Source organism: Antennarius striatus, chromosome 19, assembly GCF_040054535.1.
Source record: "Antennarius striatus isolate MH-2024 chromosome 19, ASM4005453v1, whole genome shotgun sequence".
NCBI classification, from domain to species: domain Eukaryota; kingdom Metazoa; phylum Chordata; class Actinopteri; order Lophiiformes; family Antennariidae; genus Antennarius; species Antennarius striatus.
The window spans coordinates 17,896,780-17,920,027 of NC_090794.1; the positions used below are offsets into that span (position 1 = coordinate 17,896,780).

At 43.6% G+C, this 23,248-nt stretch overlaps 2 protein-coding genes across 3 annotated transcripts; both read right to left on the minus strand.

Moving 5' to 3' along the window:
• Positions 1-1,984: 1,984 nt before the first annotated feature.
• On the minus strand, positions 1,985-2,636 carry uts1 (urotensin 1). Its single transcript, XM_068343124.1, has one exon. It carries the CDS (start codon positions 2,577-2,579, stop codon positions 2,157-2,159), a length of 423 nt encoding a protein of 140 aa, XP_068199225.1. The 5' UTR covers positions 2,580-2,636; the 3' UTR covers positions 1,985-2,156.
• A 5,154-nt stretch (positions 2,637-7,790) lies between these two features.
• On the minus strand, positions 7,791-22,154 carry mpv17 (mitochondrial inner membrane protein MPV17). Of its 2 annotated transcripts, none has more exons than XM_068343405.1 (8): positions 22,079-22,154; positions 20,029-20,110; positions 16,305-16,420; positions 15,737-15,829; positions 12,961-13,056; positions 9,955-9,987; positions 9,810-9,862; positions 7,791-9,585 (listed from the first exon to the last, which is right to left on the minus strand). In XM_068343405.1, exons 2-8 carry the CDS (start codon positions 20,099-20,101, stop codon positions 9,516-9,518), a joined length of 534 nt encoding a protein of 177 aa, XP_068199506.1. In that variant the 5' UTR covers positions 20,102-20,110; positions 22,079-22,154; the 3' UTR covers positions 7,791-9,515. The 2 variants fall into 2 exon arrangements, with proteins under 2 accessions (XP_068199506.1, XP_068199505.1); XM_068343404.1 differs by lacking the exon at positions 22,079-22,154 and adding an exon at positions 21,792-22,070.
• Positions 22,155-23,248: the final 1,094 nt, after the last annotated feature.

The following is a 23,248-nucleotide window of genomic DNA, read 5'->3' on the forward strand; positions in this document are numbered from 1 at the left end:
CATTTGTTTAGCGTTATGAGGAAGTGAGACTTGACCAATAAATGCACGCACACACACCAGCACACACACACCAGCACACACACACCAGCACACACAAACAAGAGGATAAGCTGGAGAATCACAACACACCCACAGTTTGGACTGAGTCATAGCAACAAAGGAGCTGCAGGCCAGAAGGACTCCTGTGTTGGACTCTGCCTCAACGTGAACAAGAATCATCAACCGTCATGTCCGTCATGTCTGAGCCTTCAGGCTCAAGGCTGTTCTATGAAACGCTGCTGTCGCTGTGGTGGAATTCAACAATCGCTTCAAATGATAATGACGGCATTACATGTCAGGAAACCTGACATTATCAAATGATTTAGGCCTCAGACATGACTTTAATTTCTAATCTGTATCATAGAGTAAATAACAAACTACATAATGGAGACATCAGGCCCGTCGTCGATGGAACCTGTGGGTTAAAATTAGTTTCAGGTCTGCTTTACCAGACTGCTACTGTGTATGATTATGTGTGGGTCACTGGAGGTCATTTAAATTGTGTTTAAATGTGGATCATGTGACTCACTGGCTGAGTCTGGTGGGGGAAATTTGTTGGATCTTCATTGCTGAGAACCAAAAAAATGCAACAAGAACAATACGCTTCATGTCTTAAAGAAAGAAGGAGCTGCTGACCCACTGGTGATCCCGACCCACTGGTGATCCCGACCCACTGGTGATCCCGACCCACTGGTGATCCCGACCCACTGGTGATCCCGACCCACTGGTGATCTTATTAGGAATGGGAAGACACTGGAAGATAATTAAAATGTGCAGCAGTTTTATAATTTACCAACATTAACTTTTATAATCAACAATGATAAAACTGTTTTTTTTCTTCAAACATTTTTATTACAAAATATAAAAAGCAAAAGAGCTTTGTATTTTTTTTTTGCTAAAGAAAGACTGATTGCTGTCAGACTTTAACATTTACAGTAAAATAAAGTTTTTCACATCGTACATTAGCAGCATGCAACAGTTGGTGAGGTACAGATGATACCACTGGATCGTAGATGACACAGATGAGGGTGAAGGGGAGATGAGAGAAGATGATGGAAAACAAATCAACGTGAACTGTGTAACTGTGTTTTCACCAGCGTCCATCCAGTTCATCCAGCAGACAGATGAGTTAAAACACCGGGAAGTTTTTCCACTCCTGTCTCATTCCTTCACATACCACAGAGCTTTTCATCCAAAATGATCAGTTTGATGCTTCATCTAGTCGAGGGACTGCTCCATTATATAACACCAGAATCTTCATCTGGTGCATCAGTGCTTCGATCGACCCTTAGGCATGAAATTGTTTTTTAACATAAATAAACACATCAAACATGAAGAACAGACCTATAGAAAGAGGCTACTACTGCTCAATATTATTATTATTATTATTGTTATTATTATTATTAATAATAATAATAATAATAATAATAATAATCACTATTATTATTAATGTTAATTATTATTAATAATAATAAGTACTATTATCACTATTAATAATGATTCTAGAACATTAATAATAATAATAATAATAATAATAATAATAATAATAATAATAATAGGTTCTACAGAGCATCAGTTCAGCTGGAGAGATCCAACCCCATGCTCATCATGCGTCTAGACGTTCTCAGTTTTTTCAATGCAGTCAGAGGATTAATACAAACTTTAACAAGTCGCTCAATCTGGTGAAACTGAAACATTAGAATTAGGGGAAATTTGCAGAAATTAGCATAATTCTGTCGTGTTTATTATTTTAGTAAAGTGTCTTCTGTCTTCTTTACTTCAAGCATCACCAGATTAAATCAGAGACCGAGGCGAACAGCGCTGCTCGTATCCGGATTCCAGCAGTGAATTCCAACAGTCCAGTGAGGATGAGGAGGGTGAAGATAGACTGTGGTTGTGCGGGGGGGGGGGTGTCTAAGAAGTCCGTTAGAACGTTTCCCGACAATGTCCTTACATAACACTTAAGAATTTACATTTCACTCGCGGATGCTGTGACGCGTAATTTGGCACCATCTGTGCGTAAAATGACGTGGAGAAGAAGGCAAAGCGCACAAACAACAACTAGTGCCAGAGGTGTGGGACACCCCCACGGGCTCAGGAGGCGACTCTTGAGAGCTTCACTTCCCCACCTCGTCGAGGACTTTGCGGTTGAGCTGCGCCTGCTCCCGCTGGCTCTCGATCTTGGCCATCTGGATCATGTTCCTGAGCAGGTGGAAGGTCAGGTCGATGGACAGCGGCGGCTCGTCGTTCCGCTTCAGCAGCCGCACCGCCGTCCTCAGCGCCGCGTCCTCGCTGTCCTCCTCCGGGGCGAGGGGGAGCAGAGCCTCCGGGCTCTTTCGGAGGAGTAACCTCACGATGTCGTCGCTCAGGAGATCCGAGGCCGACCTGTCCGCGGCTGACAACACCTGATCCAGCTGCTGCGTCCGGGGGCGGCCGCCGCCGTCCGGCCAGCCGGGATAGAGGAGCGGTCTGCCGGCTGACGGACGGAGGTGCGACGAGAGGACGGAGGAGAGGAGCAGGAGGAGGGGGACCGACTTCATCTCCTACCAGCACAGATTTAGAGACACTTTAATTATCAGGAAAATAACGACTGAGCAAGTGCAACTTTTGTCTTTGATTCGTACTGATGCAAAGGTGTAATATTTGTGGTTTCTGTCGTGTTTGGGTAAAAAAAGCCAGTCTGATTAATAAAAAGAGACAGAAGTCTGTATGAAAAGTGAGTTTTTTCCACAAGCGGTGACTTTCAGTGCTATAAATAAATGAATGTTATCCTTGAGTGATGGCGACGCGTCTACTTCAGGTTTAAAGTGTTTTTGTCTTCTGGTCACAACCACACATGAAGTTTATCTGAAATCACACTAAAACATGATCAGCACCTTTAAGGTGGAGAAACAAGCCCACATATCAGCTAAAAACAAACTTATCTTCCTCAGCTGAGTTTAATAAAACATCAAGACAGAAATACAAATCAATGGAGGTCACGTGACGAAGATGTTCTCAAACGCGTCCGCCTGATTCCAGTTTTACGCAGGAGGACAAAAAGTGCGTTAAAGCAGCGGTACTCACTGATGGTTCCAGGTGCTGCAGCGGGACTCTGGTGGAGATCTCAGGCTGAGGCTGGAGGTCCCTGTGCGCGGCTGCTGGGGGGGACGGAGGCTTTATAGACCCAGCCCGCCGCTTTGACGTCAAACTGGAAAACGATGGAGATGACAGGACAACCCAGTCCGGACCGACCGACGGACAACCAACGGTGTATTTTTGGCAGCAGGGGCCTCCAGGGGGGCTTCAGGGGGGCATCAAGGTATTATCAGCTCCTGCCAAACTAATGATGTCTTTAAACACGTGACCACATTCTCACGTTTTTATTCTTTGATGTGATGAAGCAACACACACCTATGGGAAACCGATTCAATCCTCATTGTTTGTGGACGGTGGAGTTCTGAAGGTTACAGTCAGACTCTGGACTGGAACACAGAACCTTCGTGTGGTCCGGTGGTGACACCAACCATCCTGTGAAGGCCTGAAGATAACCAAGAATGTTTGTCCAACATCCATCAAATTCCTCCTTGGAGGATTATCAAATGATTTGAGTTGAAATCAAAGGAAACAGAATTCAACCTCCAGTCGCAGCAGATAGAAGTCTGTGAAGTTTGGATGTTTAATTACATCTACTGCGTCGTACTGCCAATAAACCACATTACTTGAACCAAATTACCTTTAACAATTATAATTATAAACTTCATGATTAAAGTTACACCATCTAAAAGCCATCTATCCGTCTTCAACCACTTATCTCATGACCATGTGATGCAAAACATGGAAAACCTGCAAATCATGAAGGAGTTCTTTTCTTCTGTCATCAGTTTGAGTGAATTCATAATTTTACTTTTGATTTTAATGTATTAAATAAATATATAATCCAAAAAGCAAGGTTATCACTTCCAGCCTGGAAACTCTGATAACACGTTGGATTTGGACAGGTTTCAGGAATTACAGGTTTCATGAATTACGGAGTATTTCTAACTCATTTCTTGATCATTTGTGCTGATCATTTAAAGAAAAACAAACTAGAGCCGCCATGGCTCCAAATTTCACAAGTATTTCAGGATCTAAAATAAACTAAAGGAGAAAAAAGGATATCAAAGTTATTTTTCCATGTATTACTAGATGTTTAGTGTGTGAAGAGCATTGTTTAGGGACTTGAGAATTGTTCAGTCTGTAATTATTTGTCAAATAATTGTATGTGAGCACTGAAAACTATCTTTACGTGTAACATATTCTCATAGATCAGGTTCAGCACCGTGGACAGCTCCCACTGTCGTTCTGTCCAGTTTTAAAGTTCCAGTTCAAGTTATCAGGTTGAATGAAATCTGCCCAAGACCTTCAGAATCTCAAATGCAGGACTCCCCGCACTGTGAGAAAACGTTTTTCACGACACACATTTGAAGAGAAGCTAGTTCTCCTGAGACAAGAGAAACTGGACAGGTGCGCTTTCAGCATCGGCCTCCAGGTCAGTAGAAAAGGATTTGTTGCTGAATTAAAACGCACAGATAAACTGTACAACCAAATCATCAAAGTGTTCTTGACAAAAGAAAAGAGAATGAATTTTGTGTTAAATACGCCGTTTGAACAGCTGTTTTGGTGAGTACAAGCATTTTATTAGATTTTTTATTAGATTTTTTAATTTATTTAATTTCATTTTAACGCCGTCACTGCTGGAAAAAAGCCGATGTCTTAGTAACTTTTTGTATTTTGTTTCTCTAGCTGTGGTGTCATAAATAATGTAGCCACAAGAGGGCACAAGCCAGTGTCTTATTGTGCCGGTCCCAAGCCCGGATAAATACAGAGGGTTGCATCAGGAAGGGCATCCGGCGTAAAACTTTTGCCAAATCAAACATGCGAATCAAACCTATGACTTCCATACCGGATCGGTCGAGGCCCGGGTTAACAACGACCGCCATCGGCGCTGTTGACCTACAGGGTGCAGGTGGAAATTGGATTACTGTTGGTCGAAGAAGGAGAGGAGGAAAGTGCGTTCGCTCGAAGAAAGAGAAGAGGAACACCAAGAGTATAGGACTGAGAGTAGGGACGTTGAATGTTGGGACTATGACAGGAAAAGGTAGAGAGTTGGTTGACATGATGCAGAGGAGGAAGGTAGACATACTGTGTGTCCAGGAGACCAGGTGTAATCTGAAGGAGATCAGTGACTGTAAAGTAGTGGTAGGTGAGAGTGTAGCCAAACAGCATAGGATGGTGGTGTGTAGGATGACTCTGGTGGTGAGGAAGATCAAGAGGGCAAAGGCAGAGCAGAAGACAAAATGGTGGAAGCTGAAAAAGGAAGAGTGTTGCAGGACTTTTAGGAAGGAGTTAAGACAGGCTCTGGGTGGTCAGGAGGTGCTTCCAGATGACTGGACAACTACAGCTAATGTGATCAGGGAGACAGGTAGGAGAGTACTTTGTGTGTCATCTGGAAGGAAAGTAGATAAGGAGACTTGGTGGTGGAATGAGGAGGTACAGGAGTGTATACAGAGAAAGAGGTTAGCTAAGAAGAAGTGGGACACTGAGAGGACTGAGGAGAGTAGACAGGAGTACAGGGAGATGCAGCGTAAGGTGAAGGTAGAGGTAGCAAAGGCCAAACAAGAAGCTTATGATGACTTGTATGCTAGGTTGGACAGTAAGGAGGGAGAGACTGATCTATACAGGTTGGCAAGACAGAGAGACAGAGATGGGAAGGACGTGCAGCAGGTTAGGGTGATTAAGGATAGGGATGGAAGTCTATTGACAGGTGCCAGTAGTGTGATGGGAAGATGGAAAGAGTACTTTGAAGAGTTGATGAACGTGGAAAATGAGAGGGAACAAAGACTAGAAGAGGTGACTGTTGTGGACCAGGATGTAGCAAAGATTAGTCAGGATGAAGTGAGGAGGGCATTGAAGAGGATGAAGAGTGGAAAGGCAGTTGGTCCTGATGATATACCTGTAGAGGTATGGAAGTGTCTAGGAGAGGTGGCGGTAGAGTTTCTGACTGGGTTGTTCAACAGGATCTTAGATAGTGAGAAGATGCCTGAGGAATGGAGGAGAAGTGTGCTGGTGCCCATTTTTAAGAACAAGGGAGATGTGCAGAGTTGTGGCAACTACAGAGGAATAAAGCTGATGAGCCATACGATGAAGTTATGGGAGAGAGTAGTGGAAGGAACAGGTGGAGTAGAAGCTAGAGAGGTGGAGGTTTGTCCTGGAAAGGAGAGGAATGAAGGTTAGACGCAGTAACACGGCTCGAAATTGCGCCCATTTTGGTCGCATATGTGCCCAAATTTTTATCAGTGCGACTATTAAATATATTTGGGAGCACCGGAGCGACTAGTGCGCCTTTTTTTGTGAGACGGCGCTCCTGCCGTCCTGCCAGGAAACAATGAGAGCGCAGCTGCAGCTGCTCTCCTGGTCGAAGGAGAGAGGAGGAACGGAGATGGACGGAGCGTCTCTATCGCTCCGTCACTGCCTTGCTTTTGGGTAGGTGCTCCTCAAGTCTTTGCTGGTGCTACTAACTTCTAAATTTGGGAGCACCAGTGCTACCAAGAAAAACAGTTAATTTCGAGCCCTGCACAGTAAGACAGAGTACATGTGTGTGAATGAAAGGGACCCAAGTGGAAGAGTGAGGTTACAGGGAGAAGAGATCAAGAAGGTGGAGGATTTGAAGTACTTAGGCTCAACAGTCCAGAGCAATGGAGAGTGTGGAAAAGAGGCCAGACTGAGATGGTTTGGACATGTCCAGAGGAGAGATAGTGAATATATTGGTAGAAGGATGCTGAGTTCTGAACCACCAGGCAGGAGGCCTAGAGGAAGACCAAAGAGGAGGTTTATGAATGTAGTGAAAGAGGACATGAAGGTAGTTGGTGTGAGAGAAGAGGATGAGAAGACAGGGTTAGATGGAGGACACTGATTGGCTGTGGAGACCCCTGAAGGGAGAAGCCCAAAGGAGAAGAAGCTGTGGAGTCATGAATGGTCATTTCATCTGTCTATGAAGGCGTGGCCAAAGGGTTATTCAGTGTGAGCGACAATATAAGTAGAGCCAACGCCTCTTCAGAAGTGACTGTTTTTATCACCTTTTGTGAGAAGTTATAAACGCCTCAGTCCTCAAACGCTACTTTGTTTCAGGGGCGGGAGCCGCTTAGAGTATTGTGGGATGTATTTATGCAAGTTTGACTAAGTAGAACATTATTGAAGGACTAAGTGTGAAATGCACGGCCTGCCATTGATATATACAACTCGTAAATCAGTCTTGTCGTAACTCAAACAAATTTTCCCCATTTAAAGTAACTGCGTGTCCTCCACCTCTCATCTGCGTAGTGCCCAGCGCTCAGCTGCAGTGACCCACACAGCAGAAGAAAATAGATGGTTGCATAATAATGAAAACATGTAAAAGTCTCAAACACACACAAGATACTTCTTTACCCCGTTTTCCGTGGAGTAAACAACGAGATACGGTCTCACTGATGTTGTATCCATCCACCAACTAGCGGTGGTGTCCTGAAGCACGACTCGTATCTCCACTCACATGTCAGTCTGTTTGTTTCTCATTGGATCCATCAGACATCCTGTTTTTATCAGATACAGACAAAATGTGTTTGTGTGGAGAAAATGTGTGCAGTTCACTTGTTTGATAGCCCACCCCAGGAACCCCCACATGCTCCTCCAGACTAACCCCACCCAGCTGAAGCTGCACAGAAGTGAGAGGTCAAACACAAACCTTTATTAGAGAAACCTTTATTAGATCATTTTGACAAAATATAATTACAAATACACACATTAGGTGTATAGCAACCATTTACAGCACATCAGAAGTAACTGACACACACAAACACACACACACACACACACGATTGTCAATCAATCACTGGATTCCTGCCATTGTCGGTGTTGAAATTCCAGGATACAGATTGTATCCGGAAAAAATTTTATTTCAGAACCAAAAGGTGTTGTATTCACGTGCGAGACGTTCAGCGAACGGTAATATACATCAAGACCAACACGACTGTCACCTGAGCATAGGCAAGGTACTAGAAGAGGTCAAAGGTCAGGCCATGTTGAAAAAGTTCTAAAAACTAAAACAGTGCTTGTTCAATTGTTGGTGTATTTTTAGCTGAAGGAAGTGCTATATGCTATCAGGTGTTTCAACCAACGTCACACAACCGATGCTGCTTCCTTCCTGGCTATGGATTTATTCACAGTTTTAAATTAAGTTATGATTTTCTTCAGTTGTAAAGTTAGCCTTTAAATGGAAAAACACTGTATAATTTATGGAACATTTCAAACATGATCAAGTAAGTATTTACCTCTTCTCATTAACTAGTTCAATTTAAAATAAAAAAATTAAATAAAAAAAATCAAGGTCGTACACTCGTCTACCAGAAGGAAAAGGTCTTTTCTCAGGAGGAGTTTGATTCCTTCGTAAAGTTATATGACAAGATTCACACATCTCATGTCTCAATAGCCAGTTAGCTTAGCATTGAACACAAATAAAATGTGGAACTGCTGGTTTGATAAATATAAACCCAGGAGAACCGTTTACCTCCAGAGACCAGCCAGCTCATTCCAGGCTTTAAGATAACTGTCTGTAGTCTATTATTATTATCACAATTATTATAATTCTATTTATTATTATTATAATTATTATTAATTGTCATTATTATTTACCATGAAGAAAGCAAATAAAATCATTGCATTTGTTGGGAAATAAGCCCATCAGGTGCTGACAATACTGTCCTTGCATGAAACATAGGATTTATTTCTGCATTCATACATTTACTGTAAAAGAATGATGTTATTTCACCCTGGGACGGCCTGACGGACCAGAATGCATTGCATCCTGCGGCTGATGAGACTTGTTACCATGTGAATGAAAATGTGAAGAATTGTTTGTGCGTCACTTTTAAAAAAAGGATCCTTTCCTTTTCCAGGGGTTAGTTAAAAGTTAATTTGTGGAAAAGTAGGAAATACAACAGATGCTAAAAACCACCCCCAAAACAAATATTATTTACGTGCAACTAATTATTGTGCGTCACGTTTGTTTCAAGTGATTAAAAATACATCTGGTGGATTGAGCGGGTTCCTTTGTATGTAGTGGGAGCGCAAAGTATGAAAACGTGTTATTGTGGCTCCACCACGTAATCCTACTCCCATAAATAACTAACCTTCACACACATTTGTGCAAATGTACGTTTGACTTTCAAGTGTGAATTTGTCATTCGGGGAAGACGAGTGTGTTCCTCCGACCTTCATCAGTGACTCAATAGCGGTTTTACACATTGGAAATACCAGCATTAGGTAGGGTAGGCCAGATAGGGCCGTGTCTCACACACACACACACACACACACACACACACACACACACACACACACACACACACACACACACACACACACACACACACAAGTGTAAAACCATCATCGTCACCAACACAGGCTGGACTTGCGATCGTCGTTCACATCTTATTGACCTTCCAGGTCAGGTAGGAGTTCCAGCCGATGGCTACGATCTGGACGAGGACCAGCCTACAACAGGGGGGGGGTTGTCGTCACTGCTTGAATCTGGGTCGACTCTACAGTCTGACGGTCTAACAAGGACCGCCGGAGGTATTCTCAGTTCAACAGTTTTCATTTTAGCTTCAATGACATTTAAACTCGTTTCCCCAAGTCCTAACTTCAGCTGTCCGCCCCGAACATGTCATAGAACCCACACAGGTGAATGTACAGGTAAGTGCAGTAGCAACACTTACCTGTACTGTAGTGGAATGAAGTAGAAATTGACGATCTGTATGGCGGGCCACAGCTGGAACACAGACAGACAACTCAGTCAGAAATGTATGAAGTCCCTTCAACATCCATGTCAATAAATTATAGGTTGTAAATAAAAAAACTCACAGAGTAATTTGAGAGCAGGGCATCCATGTAGTCCTGTGGCAAAAGTTAGAAGACTTAGTCAATATATCTGCAGCTCATTTAATGCTCATCATTTGTCATCAGGGACATTTTCACAAAACAACTTGAAGCTGAAGGTCGCAGAAAGTAAAGGGTTAAATGTTTGCTTTAAGAATAATCCAGAGTATTTGAAATCAAGGCTGGACAGACGGACGGACGGACGGACGCGCGAACACTGACAACTACAATACGTCACCGCTTTGAAGCAAAGCCACTGAGGCGGGTGGGGGGGCTCCGCTGTACCCACAGCACACAGGAAGGCCTTCTGCGCCTTAGGGTGAACATCCTCTGGACTGACGAGCCTAAAATTCATCTGGTATCAACATCTCAAACATCCGCGCTACGAAGTCGGGAAGATTGTAAAGACAAACGATCAGGCTGTAAAAAATAACCCTGGAACAGGTAGAAACAGACGTCTTTTAGTGTAACAGTCCCTTTAAACTGACGACGGTGAGACAAACGAAGTGTGTGTGTGTGTGTGTGTGTGTTATACACTCTGTTACACACAAACAACCCCGTCGTCTCTTTAAAAGGTCACCCCAACATGACACGGCATATAAAAACAAGCCGGCGCTCCAGTTTTAATCAGTTCCCGTTTGATTCCTTTCCTTCAGCATCAGACTGTTTTTAATTACGGTCCAACGCGTTTCTTCATCACGTGACTGGAAACGTCGACAGCTGATGACATCAGAGACGCGTCAACAGGATCAGGATGTTCATCCATGCAGCTGGAATTGTGCTTTGAATTCACCAACTGCCTGATGGTGAACATGTATGAAGGCAACAACCCAGGAGTCGTGAACACAGCCTGACCTCCTGGTCCCCGATTCAGCGCCGGCATCACATGGTCTGACTGTAACCACAGAGACACTGACTCTATCTGGACCATCTGACTCTCTCTCTGTCTCTGACCCTGTCCTGATCTTACTTTTCTTTCTTTTCCACCCAACCGGTCGAGGCGGATGACCCCCCTCCAGAGTCTGGGTCCTGCCCGGAGTTTCTTCCTCAATGAGGGAGTTTTCCCCCCTGCTGTCGCTTAAGCTCGCTCTGGAGGGTTCAGTTGGGTTTTTCTGTCTGTTAAAGCGCTTTGGAATGTCTGCTGACATGATCAAACGCTTTATCAATAAAACTTGATTGATTGAGGTATTATTTTACCTCACTGTCAAACATGGGGGGGGGGCAGAGTAAAGGAAAGAAAAGGACTTGAAGGGAAATTAAGAGCAAACTCTGGTTAGTAATTCTTCAATCAAACACATGCATACATATTAGTGTGTACAGGCCCCTGTAGCACACACACACACACACACACACACACACACACACACACACACACACACACACACACACACACACACACACACACACCTCAGCAATGCTTCAAAGGTGATCGGCAGTTGGAGCGGGAATCGAACCGCCGGTCTTGGGAACATTGGACGACCCGCTCTACCGCTGAGCCACTGCCGCCCCCACCATGTCACGGTTCTTCAGCTCCAGGCCTTGTTGTAATCAACACTTCTGTCATTTATCTCAGGTCCTCTGACCTTTACCAGATTGGGCTCCTTTGGTCAATAATTGATCTGAACAATGTGGGTACACAAGGTGGCGGCGGACGTTTGAGCAGCTGGAACAAGACGACAGTCAGCCCTGACATGGCATACAAACACACACACACACACACACACACACACACACACACACACACACACACACACACACACACACACACACACACACACACACACACACACACACACACACACACACAGGTATGAGTCACTCCAGCTATTTCCACCGTTCATCTCTCATCTTTGTCCCAGGAAATGGTTTCTAATACGGATGAGAGGTCAGACGCTGCAGCTACAGTGAAACTAAACTTACCGTCCTCTAAATAGTTTGTTCCAGGCCTCAGGTTTAAACACAGAACACCAGATTAACAACCATTAGAACAAGCATCCTGTTCCAAATCAGCTTTTTGTCCAGAATGCTGCACTAAAGTAAAAAGAAGAAGAAAACCCTTCAAAGATTCACACACTACAGTTCAAATGTTTGGGGTCACTTAGAAATGTCCTTATTTTTGAAAGAAAAGCACTGCTGTTTTCAATAAAGAACTTCAAACTAATCAGAAATACACTCTATACATTGCTAATGTGATAAGTGACTATTCTAGCAGCCAATGTCTGGTTTTTGGTGCAATATCTACATAGGTGGGTAGGGGCCCATTTCCAGCAGCCATCACTCCAGTGTTCTACTGGTACAACGTGTTCGCTCATGGATGATTATAAAACACTTGTGTAATCATGTTAGTACAGATGAAAACTGTACTATTCTTGTCTCTATTCTTGTTCTCAGAAATGTAAATGAGAAATTTCTAAGAAACTGTAGATTTCCTACAACAGTATATACAACTCCTGTCAGAGAAGAGCACAAACAGGCTCTGACCGCTGCACAACTGAGCAAGAAAATGAGTACATTGGTCTCTAGTATGGATCATTGGAACATCATTGGCCAGAGGAAGATTGGAAAAAGTGTTATGGAAGGATGAATGGAAGTTTGAGGTGTTTGGATCACAGGAGAACATTTGTGAGATGCAGAACAACTGAAAAGATGCTGGAATAGTGCATGAAGCCATCTGTCAATCAAGGTGGGGGTATCGTAACGGCTTCCTGAAGTGTGAGGGGAAATCTGTCTGTATTACCTCAACAAATTAACAAAAGTCTGCAACGCTGCAAATGTAGGATTCTTTGACCAAAGCACAGTTTGAAGGAAAAATTATTTCAAATACAAATCATTACTTCTAACCTTATCAATGTCTTGACTATATTTCCTAATCAATTTACAACTCATAGTGGGAAATAGTGTGACTTTTCATAGAAAACACAAAACTGTACAATTAGTTTACAATTAATACTTTAATTCCAATTTAAATGAAGCTGCGTAAAACAAACTCACCCTCTTGAGCTTGTTGGTGTTCTCCTCCACTGTCAAGCCGTTCAAAGCGCCGGAGATACAGAGAAAGGACGCCAGGAAACCTGGAGTGAAACACAACTACCAACAGACACAAACAGACTCGGTTAACCGCTGGATTATTATAAACTATATATCACAACGTTTAAAATATACGTTTAAGGTCATTTAATACACGTATCAACATACTGCAAATTCAGGAAATCAGAGTCCAATTCAAACTTAACATTTTAGGTTCATAGTGGTTAATAAATGCAGGTTCACTTTCATGACATCATTTCTTAACAGAAGTCGATAAAAGTTATTTTGGTGTCTCTAGTAATAGATGCTGATTTTAGAAATTAGAGCATTTAAATTATCGATGGGTAAAAACTATTGTCAGCTGTTGACATATGATTTAAAAAAGACTTAATGGACGTGTGAGAAGTATTTTAATAGAAATATAGCACAAGAGGAGATAATCCAGGTTTTAGCACCTGTTCTGTTTTTGACTGAATGAACCTGTTATCAAATCAATCAAAAGTAGTCCCCCAACCTCGTTCATATTCCTACTACATAAGCACTGCAGTCTGTCAATCTTAAAAATGTTTGATTTAGACATAAACTCATTGGCTATGGCTACAGTTCCCCACACAGTACAGTACTATATACCAGCGGTCCTCAGCCTCTTTATCTCCACGGACCGGTTTCATCTCAGACAATATTTTCACGGACCGGCCTTCATTTGCTGGATAATCGTTAATGACACCAGAACAGCTGTAGTCTAATTATACATCATCTGTTTTATGTAAAACGCTGACATCAACAGACAATAAACAACCTTTTTTTTCATAAATTGATAATCAATATCTCTGTAAACAAAATAATTGTAAGAAATAAAATTAAAAACTGGACTGAAGTGACGGCACTGATGAGGTTTATTTTAAATATAGTGACTTACAATCAGTTCATTCAACGTAGGAGAAATACTGATCATTTCAATCAAAGGGTGAACAATCAATCAAATAATAATAATTACAATAATGAATTAGTGGTGGGGGGCCTCTGATCTCGGGGTAACGGAGACAATGACACCTGAAGTGTGTTCAGACGTCCGGTCTACTCCAGTTTGGTTTTCTTTACTGTCACTACAGAAAATCCCACTTCACAGAGACGGGAGGTGGAAATGGAAGCAGGGATCAAGATACTTTTAGGGTCTCAGGATAATCTGCCTTGACTTTAATCCAGAACACTGGTGTGGTTGTGGGCGCTTAATTTAGGGGTAACGGCTGGTAACCTGTCACGTGACCCAGACCTGTCAAGAGGGACAGGTGCACGCATTCACCTGTGTGTCCTTCACACAGACGTCACTTTTCAAAATAAAACATCTTTAGACTGATAATCAATTTTTAAAAAAAAGTCAAACGTTCTGTGCCTCCCGGTTCCGAATGTAACCGCGACCCGGTACCAGGTCTCAACCCGGTGGTTGAGGACCACTGACATATACGGATGTAACGGAGAATCGGGTCATTTTTCAAATAAAAAATCTTTCAGATTCCAAAATAAATAAAACATAGAAATGTAAGTTATTTATTCTTCCTGTGCAGCCCGGTACCACATGACCCACGGACCGGTACCGGTCCTTAGCCTGGCAGTATGTAGTGTAATCTCCTTGGGTGGAGTTCCTCTGACACTCCAGACATTTATCGTTGTTTTCTCTCTGTTCTTGATCACAAGAGGCTTCGTTCAGAAGGACACCGTGTTTGGTGAGCTCTAACACACACACACACACACACACACACACACACACACACACACACACACAGCCGTAACGTCCCCCTCTGATTCTCCATCCTCTGTTCCGTAACTGGACCAGTGTTGTTGTTCTATGTAAACTAATTGCCAGTTTAAAAGTCCTACAGCTACCTGTCTATCTATATTTAAAAGGGCTGTTATTACAGTTTACAGTTAATAAACTGTAATTATTAACTGTAATTATTAATAACCTGAACCTAACCGGTTCAGGTTATTATTCTAACCGGAACCGGTTATTATTCTAACCGGAACCGGTTATTATTCTAACCGGTTATTATTCTAACCGGTTCAGGAAGGTCAGTTCTTGGGTGGAACGTAAAATCGGACACATCATAATTCTGTTCCTGTTCGGAACGAACTGATTGGATAAAATCCTACCCCGATCCCAAACAGCAGCGTGACGAGGGAAACATATCATACAGCATGTGACGTCCGTGTTGGATCAGAGCCAAAACAAACAGGGTCCTCCTGGGTCGTGGACCATAAGGTTGGGGGTCGGGGCCCACAAAGCTTCCTGAGTGTACCTGCTCCTGTCGTGGAGGTTTGGCCAGGCTGTGAACTTTATAATGTTTTCTGTTAGTTTTTGTAGAAAATTAATCAGAACCAACTTGAACAAATGTTTGACTGCATTATGGCTGTATTGTTGAGCGGTGTCGTGGGATTTATTTTTATTAGATTTCATCCTACATTTTTGACGCCGTCTGAATTTTGATGCCGTCTCTCTCTGGACAATACCGGTAGGTGGGTCAGTCGGTACCGGGCCACATAGAAACAATACAGAACTTCCATTATTTCTGATCCGATTCCAAAAGATGTGATCCTTCTGTTCTAATTACCAAAAACCATATTGTTTTTGTTTGCTTGCCTCGTATCTCACTAAAACATGACAGTCCAGCAGCTTTCTTTGAACCTCCGCACCAGAAGAAGACACGGAGGGACTGTCTGCTGCCTCAGGGGCTCCTCTCACCTGGTCCATCAGCATCTTCTTCAAGGCAGAAGTTTTGGTTCCTCCAACCACCAGTCTGTCCAGAACGTTGTACCAGCCACCGAGCACCGGACCCTGTGGTTCACACACATCACGGTTGAATGTTTGCTTAGTGATACTCTACCGGTCCTCAGCCACTGGCTTTGATTAATATATTGATCAGTCATGAAAGGGTCATGCCTTTCTAAAGGAGAGAATAAACACGTCGTATGGAAACAAGGTGACTGGGCTTTACAATGAAGGTGCTGATTGGAGGAACATAAGGCCACTAAAAAAGATTTAAAAAAAACAGAAACAAAAAACAATCTACAACATTGTGATGAGAAAGGAATTTTAATTTACTTTATCATTATTCAAGGTAAAAACACATATTCAATATTTACAGTATTCAATATTTAACCCACTAGGGGGGTTTTCTGTCCTGTTGAAAATATGATTCCAAGTGAAAGGGCTGGGGCAAAAAAAACCGCCCATAATAAATAGACACACAAGTCGTCCCAGTTAATTCTTTTGGTAATACCCACGACTGGAGGCCACTACCACTACTTACCACAAAGAAGAAACCAATGGACATCATTTTAGCTGTCCGCTCTATGTTGTGATGAGCCAATCCTCTTCTTTCGATCAGCTGTTGAGCGGCAACGTCACCGACACCCACCAAGGACCCTGGAGGACAAACAGGAGGCAAATAAAAACCGACGGCCACTGGGCATGGTGGCTCAGGTGATGATATTCCTGTGGATATTTTCACTACACCCACGGGAGGATTTGGTTAATCATACTTCATGCTGTATATAGATCATATACACTGCAGCCAAGAGGGTAGAACGATCCAATATGCAACAATTCCGATCGCTCTAAAATCCCCGGTGAGTCAACAAAAAGGACGCCAACATGACTGCAAACCACCACGGTATGCATCATACGAGTAACCACGGAAACAATCAATGCAGTTAATGAATAAAAGATAGAAAGACTTCAGTCTGTTTGCTTCAACACTTGAAAACATACCTGGAAAGAAAGAGTTTGTGTCCATGTTCACAGATGTTCAGCTCGGAAAAAACGCAGTGCGCCGAGTCAACAATGGGACACCACCCAAGTCAACGCGACACCGACTCTATGCCACCGCCATGTTAGCACATGCTGACACATCCAGCAGTCTCAGTGACTCAGCACTCATTAGAATGCCAGAGTATCACATACATGAATGTCCTCCCTTGGTCTCCACCAACTCTAGAGGGACATTTCTAGTTGCTCTTTAGCTACACTGACCAGGCTGACCAAGAAGACGTCTTTCCTTCAAATGTCAGGGGAGAACCAATAACTTCACTGAACCCCCCATCTTCATCTAGAGAGCAGTAAATCCAAGCATTTATCACTTTGACTCACACTATTTGATGGGCAGTAAAGAACCGAGGCAGTCACTCAGCACGTCACGTCTGTGGATACGAACAGACGGAAGCTTTCATAAGGCTTTGATGTCAGAGCTGACGGAGGTAATCTTCAGCCTGGCCTCTCCTGGCCATCCTCACCAGGCATGTTAAAGTCATGATGAGCTCCACAACACCACACACAGTCAAACATGCAAGGCTAGCACCTCCTTCCTGCTAATCAACAGGCTTCCTACAAATCACATGAAGAAAATGTTACCTTGTTGTTGTTGGTCACCACTGAAGATCCACTGGATCCAACCAGGACCCAGCAGCAGATCATTTGCTGTTTGAATGAAAACTTGACTAGTAACACCAGCTAAGTCGAGATAAAAGATCACTCCAGTAAAATGGGTTAAAACTACAGTTCTTAACCCTTTGACTCTTCTTCATGTCTTCCTCCATGGGAAGTGGAAACGGTGCTGAGGTCACTGGTGGATTGTTTGCTTACCTGGTCCAAATGTGGGTCGTTTGAGTGGGGGAGTGACTGGGGGGTGTGAATTGAGTTCAAACTACAGAAATATAGGGATCAGATGACATAGTGCAGTTTTTCATCCCCATCTAGAGGTGGACGTTCCTGTTTCACTCAGTTGGCTTCTTTCTATCTTCTCACAAACCATTGTCCTCTCTTCATTTCCTCTCTTCTGTAAGGAGACCAAACAACTGCACCACAACTGCTGCCTCAATTCAAGAGGCCCAGTTCTTCAGAACAGGATTCAGCAGCCTTCCTGTGACTAGAGGACAAGCGACATCCCTCTGATGATGATGATTGTCACGTTCTGGACGGCAGATGAGCTGAGAGTGAAAGCATTGTCAGGGTGGAGTAGCTATGAACCCAATGGGTAAGTCAAGAACTCCATAACAGTGTTGGTTGGATGAGTAGCACATTGACAGTCTGCCCTTCCATCTGAGGAGCAGTTATCAGTTGCTATCAATGTCCTACTACACCCCAAAACAGATAGGAGCTCTCGAGGTGTCAATGAACACCCCATCAGTTTGTTAGCGCTAATGATGGAGATCTCCAGATCCTTCTTCTCAGGATTAAGATAGCACGGCTGGCTTACAATCTACACACCTTATTCTACACTTCACCATTATTAACAAATGTTTTTACATTCTTCAGAAAAAGAGGACTCCAGTCACAGCGAACGGGCGATGTACATAAAACAACTGGTGATGGTTGCAGCCATCTAGTGGCCATAAAGTTGTACTACAACAGGTTCAGACTGGAACCATCAGGTAACAGCTCAGAGATTTGGAAATAGGAAGAGTTTTATCTGCAGTAAAAGTGTGTTCAGACGTATTTAGAGTCATACACAACTGCAAGAACATCCAGCAATTGTTCTTCATTGTCAGTAGAAACCTCCAGCAAAACATGTAAGAATTAGCTCCTGTTTTGCATCATTCCTGAGGCAGAGTGCTTTTACAGAAGTCTAAATACCTCCCATTATAAACAAAAAGGTGCAGGGCTCCTCTGTATCCTCAGGTGGAACACACCCATGACTCAAAAATGTATTTACCAATGATGAGGCCCTTTACCAACTCCCCCAGTGTCATTCATCTCCGGGGGCTACAGGGCTTTATGAATGCATTCATACAACCCTTAAAGATTTCCGCGTTCTTGTCACATTACAAGAACACACTTAAGAGAATTTTGTTGGAATGGTAAGTGATAGACCAACACAAAGTAGTGTCTAATTGTGAAGTAGATGGAAAATTATCAAGATTTTTCTACAAATAAAAAATTTGTATTCATCCATCTTTAATGTGACACACCTAAATGAAGTACTGTATTTACTTCAACGTCAGTAGAAGGCCTCAGAGATTTGTTAGAGAACATTAGTTATCATTCCGAGCAGAAGCCAGGAAGCCTGTGGGAGCTCTAGAAGAGCTGCACAAATCCACAGCTCAGGTGGGACATACTGCCTACTATCCAGCATGAAAGGAATCCAAAGTTTAAAGAAAGCAATAATTACATTAGATTACATATATTTAGTGATCCCAAACTGGGAAATTCAAATTCACAAAAGAAAATCATGTTTGCAGTTCATCTGAAGCCATGAAGGAGACAGCAAAGCTGCAAAGACCTGAGTTTAACCAAAAAGTTCATTTTGCCTTCAGGTCAACAAACTTTCCTCTTTATAGATTCAGAGCCTCAGAAAAAATGGAGGAAAGGTCGTGACATGTGACTGTCTGCTACACTTCAGGTAGGGGTAGGGGTTGGGTTAGAGGTAGGATTAGGGGTAGATGTAGGGTTATGGGTAGGGGTAGGTGAGGGTTAGGGGTAGGGTTAGGGTTGGGGTAGAGGTAGTTAGGGGATGGGGTAGGGTTAGGGGTTGGAGTAGGGTTAGGGGTAGGGTTAGGAATAGGGCTAGAAGTAGGGGTTGGGGTAGGGTTAGGTGTAGAGTTAGGGGTTGGGTTAGGGTTAGGGGTTGGGGTTAGGGGTTGTGGTAGGATTAGAGTTAGGGTTAGGGGTTGAGGTAGGGTTAGGTGTAGAGTTAGGGGTTGGGGTAGGGTTAGGGGTCGGGGTTAGGGGTAAAGTTAGAGGTCGGGGTAGGGGTCAGAGGTAGGGTTAGGGGTTGTGGTAGGATTAGAGTTAGGGTTAGGGGTTGGGGTAGGGTTAGGGGTAGAATTAGGGGCCGGAGTAGGGTTAGGTGTAGGGTTAGGGGTAGGGATAGAGGTTAAAGTTTGGTGCTTCCGTTTCTTGAGTCTTTTGTTTACTTGATTAAAACCATAAAATATATACTGTAGTTCAGAACAAATAGAACATGGGTTGTTATTTCCACGTGTCAAACCTGATGAGTTTTAACGTCCCTTGAGAAGGTATTACAGAGTAATTCCTACCAGCAGTAACTATCTGAACGGTCCAGGGGTATTTGGTCATCAAGGTTTTGTAGGATCTCCACAGGCCTGCCATCCTACCGCCCTGCGGGAAAAAATAAACCATAAACTGCTGATCACAAAAGGAAACTGAAAACACAAATTTGTCAATTTACCAACACCGCCCAGGACAGCGTGACTTGATCAAAGTCAGGTGGTTTGTTTCAAAGGGTTCTGTGTTCATGTCACCTCATCTATCTCCACCATTTATGGAATACCCCTGGGGCAGATGTGTGAACACACTTTAGACCAGCACTTCTCAAATAGTGGGGCGTGCCTTCCTAGGAGGTCACGGAGCGATGCCAGGGAAGGTGCCTGTGACCTGGGGGAACATGCTTTTTTTCTCTCTAATGGAATAAAGTGTACTTTCACATCACTATAGTGGTAAACAGTGGCACTCTCATTGTCAGATGTGTGCAGGGAGTATTAGCTTGAGGATCTATGAAAAAGCGCCAACAGCGCTGGGCTGAAGAAAGACCGGTGTGTTTACTGTGTCTAAAATGCTGGCAGCGCAAAGCATGAAGCCAAACTGGGCTTGCACTAGCCGATCGCCACTACGCCATAGGGGAAGTGAATTCCAGAGCGGTTACAAGGTTTTTAGCCTGTGTAGACACATTGGTCTTCTTATTTTTAGGAAAAAAAGGCTAAAACTCGCGAAACTCCCCGAGTCATAACATAAGAAAACAAACTTTTCCTCTCGTTCTGTTTTCTCTTGCTCTTTCCAATGCTAGTTGGCGAGCTAATGCTTCGATCTATGACAGCAGGCCAGAGCACTAGCTTTGATCTTTGATCTATGCAAGTAGGTCAGGGTAAAATTTTGAATTCAGAGGTGTTGCGGGAGGTCGCAGTCTCTGACTGCCTTGGTTCTACTTATTTATTGATTTTATTTCATTTTTCAGTATCAAATGATGCAATAAGTTGGTCAAAAATATGTAGTTTAAACAAGTTTTTAAAAATATAAATTTCAGGCAAATTGATGCACTTAAAAATCTTTTCTGTTATAGACTAAGAATAATGTTATTAAAATTATTTGTTGTTATAAACTGAAATATACTTTTTTGTTTAATTTAATGTTGAAAACGATACAATGTCATGCAGTGGTAGTGTACCATGTTACAGAAAAATGACATTATTCTTAGTCGGGGGGGGAGAGTGTGTCCCCCCTTCTTAGAACACCTGCCCTGCACACTTTGTTCTGAGGTAGAGCACCTGAGGGCACCCGACCTCCAATCACAACCTGTCACACCAACGATCCGGAAGAAACGACACAAAACCATCGTGACTCCATCACCGACATTCTTTATAGACACAGTTTGTCGACCCACGAACATTCTTGTTCCTCTGGAAATGTCTTATTTGAATATTGTGTTTTTACTCTGCTCCTTTCCACGTTCATTATAATGACATTACTACTGTACTTTACTACTGTACTATGACATTACTACTGTACTTTACTACTGTACTATGACATTACTACTGTACTGTACTACTGTACTATGACATTACTACTGTACTGTACTACTGTACTATGACATTACTACTGTACTTGTACTCCTGATCTGTTGAGGTTCTTTCAGCCTCTGTCCCAAAGGGTCATCACCGGGTCGCCGGTGTGAATCAGGAACAACTTAACTGGTTTTAATTCAATAAAAAACTAATCAAGAGGAAGCATGACTCAAGAATGACGTCACATTATTATATTGACATTTTTCTGACACTATATTTACCATAAACACATAAAAATATGTTTTTGTTTGTCCGTAGGACCCACAGCGGACGGGGGGCTGTTGGGGAACGGATCCTGTATCCACACAGCTCCATTACAGGAGCAGGAAGAGATCAAACAGTGAATTAGGAATAAAACAGACATCCTGTGATCTGGAACAAGTCCAGAGTCCAGTTCTCACGTGGCTTTAATCACCAAAAACGGAGCGACTGCGGGTTGAAACTCGTCACGGGGAACAGTCCGTGGACAAACCCGTCTGTCACGACCGGGTACCGGACACAGTCCTACCTGCTCGCTGCGTCCCGGATCCTCTGGTCCACCGACCCGTGGCGCCTTCACGTGCACTGAATGAGTCGGTGGGGGCTCTTCCTCTGTTGTCTGTCGGTGGCAGCTCTCCGGCGCTCTACCGCCCCCGTGTGACCCGGAAGGGCACGGAACGGTCCGCCAACCAGAACCTCCGTAGGCTGTTCTGAGTCTGGTTCTGGTTCTGGTTCTGGTTCTGGTTCTGGTTCTGGTTCTGGTCTGAGTCTGGTTCTGGTTCAGGTTCTGAGTCTGGTCTGAGTCTGGTTCTGGTTCTGGTTCTGGTTCTGAGTCTGGTTCTGGTTCTGGTTCTGGTTCTGAGTCTGGTCTGAGTCTGGTCTGAGTGTGGTTCTGGTTCTGGTTCTGAGTCTGGTCTGAGTCTGGTCTGAGTCTGGTCTGAGTCTGGTTCTGTTCTGAGTCTGGTTCTGGTTCTGGTTCTGAGTCTGGTCTGAGTCTGGTTCTGGTTCTGGTTCTGAGTCTGGTTCTGGTTCTGAGTCTGGTCTGAGTCTGGTCTGAGTGTGGTTCTGGTTCTGGTTCTGAGTCTGGTCTGAGTCTGGTCTGAGTCTGGTCTGAGTCTGGTTCTGTTCTGAGTCTGGTTCTGGTTCTGTTCTGAGTCTGGTTCTGGTTCTGGTTCTGAGTCTGGTCTGAGTCTGGTCTGAGTCTGGTCTGAGTCTGGTTCTGAGTCTGGTTCTGAGTCTGGTCTGAGTCTGGTTCTGAGTCTGGTCTGAGTCTGGTCTGAGTCTGGTTCTGGTTCTGGTCTGAGTCTGGTCTGAGTCTGGTTCTGAGTCTGGTCTGAGTCTGGTTCTGAGTCTGGTCTGAGTCTGGTTCTGGTTCTGGTTCTGAGTCTGGTCTGAGTCTGGTCTGAGTCTGGTCTGAGTCTGGTTCTGTTCTGAGTCTGGTTCTGGTTCTGTTCTGAGTCTGGTTCTGGTTCTGGTTCTGAGTCTGGTCTGAGTCTGGTCTGAGTCTGGTCTGAGTCTGGTTCTGAGTCTGGTTCTGAGTCTGGTTCTGAGTCTGGTCTGAGTCTGGTTCTGAGTCTGGTCTGAGTCTGGTCTGAGTCTGGTTCTGGTTCTGGTCTGAGTCTGGTCTGAGTCTGGTTCTGAGTCTGGTCTGAGTCTGGTTCTGAGTCTGGTCTGAGTCTGGTTCTGGTTCTGGTTCTGA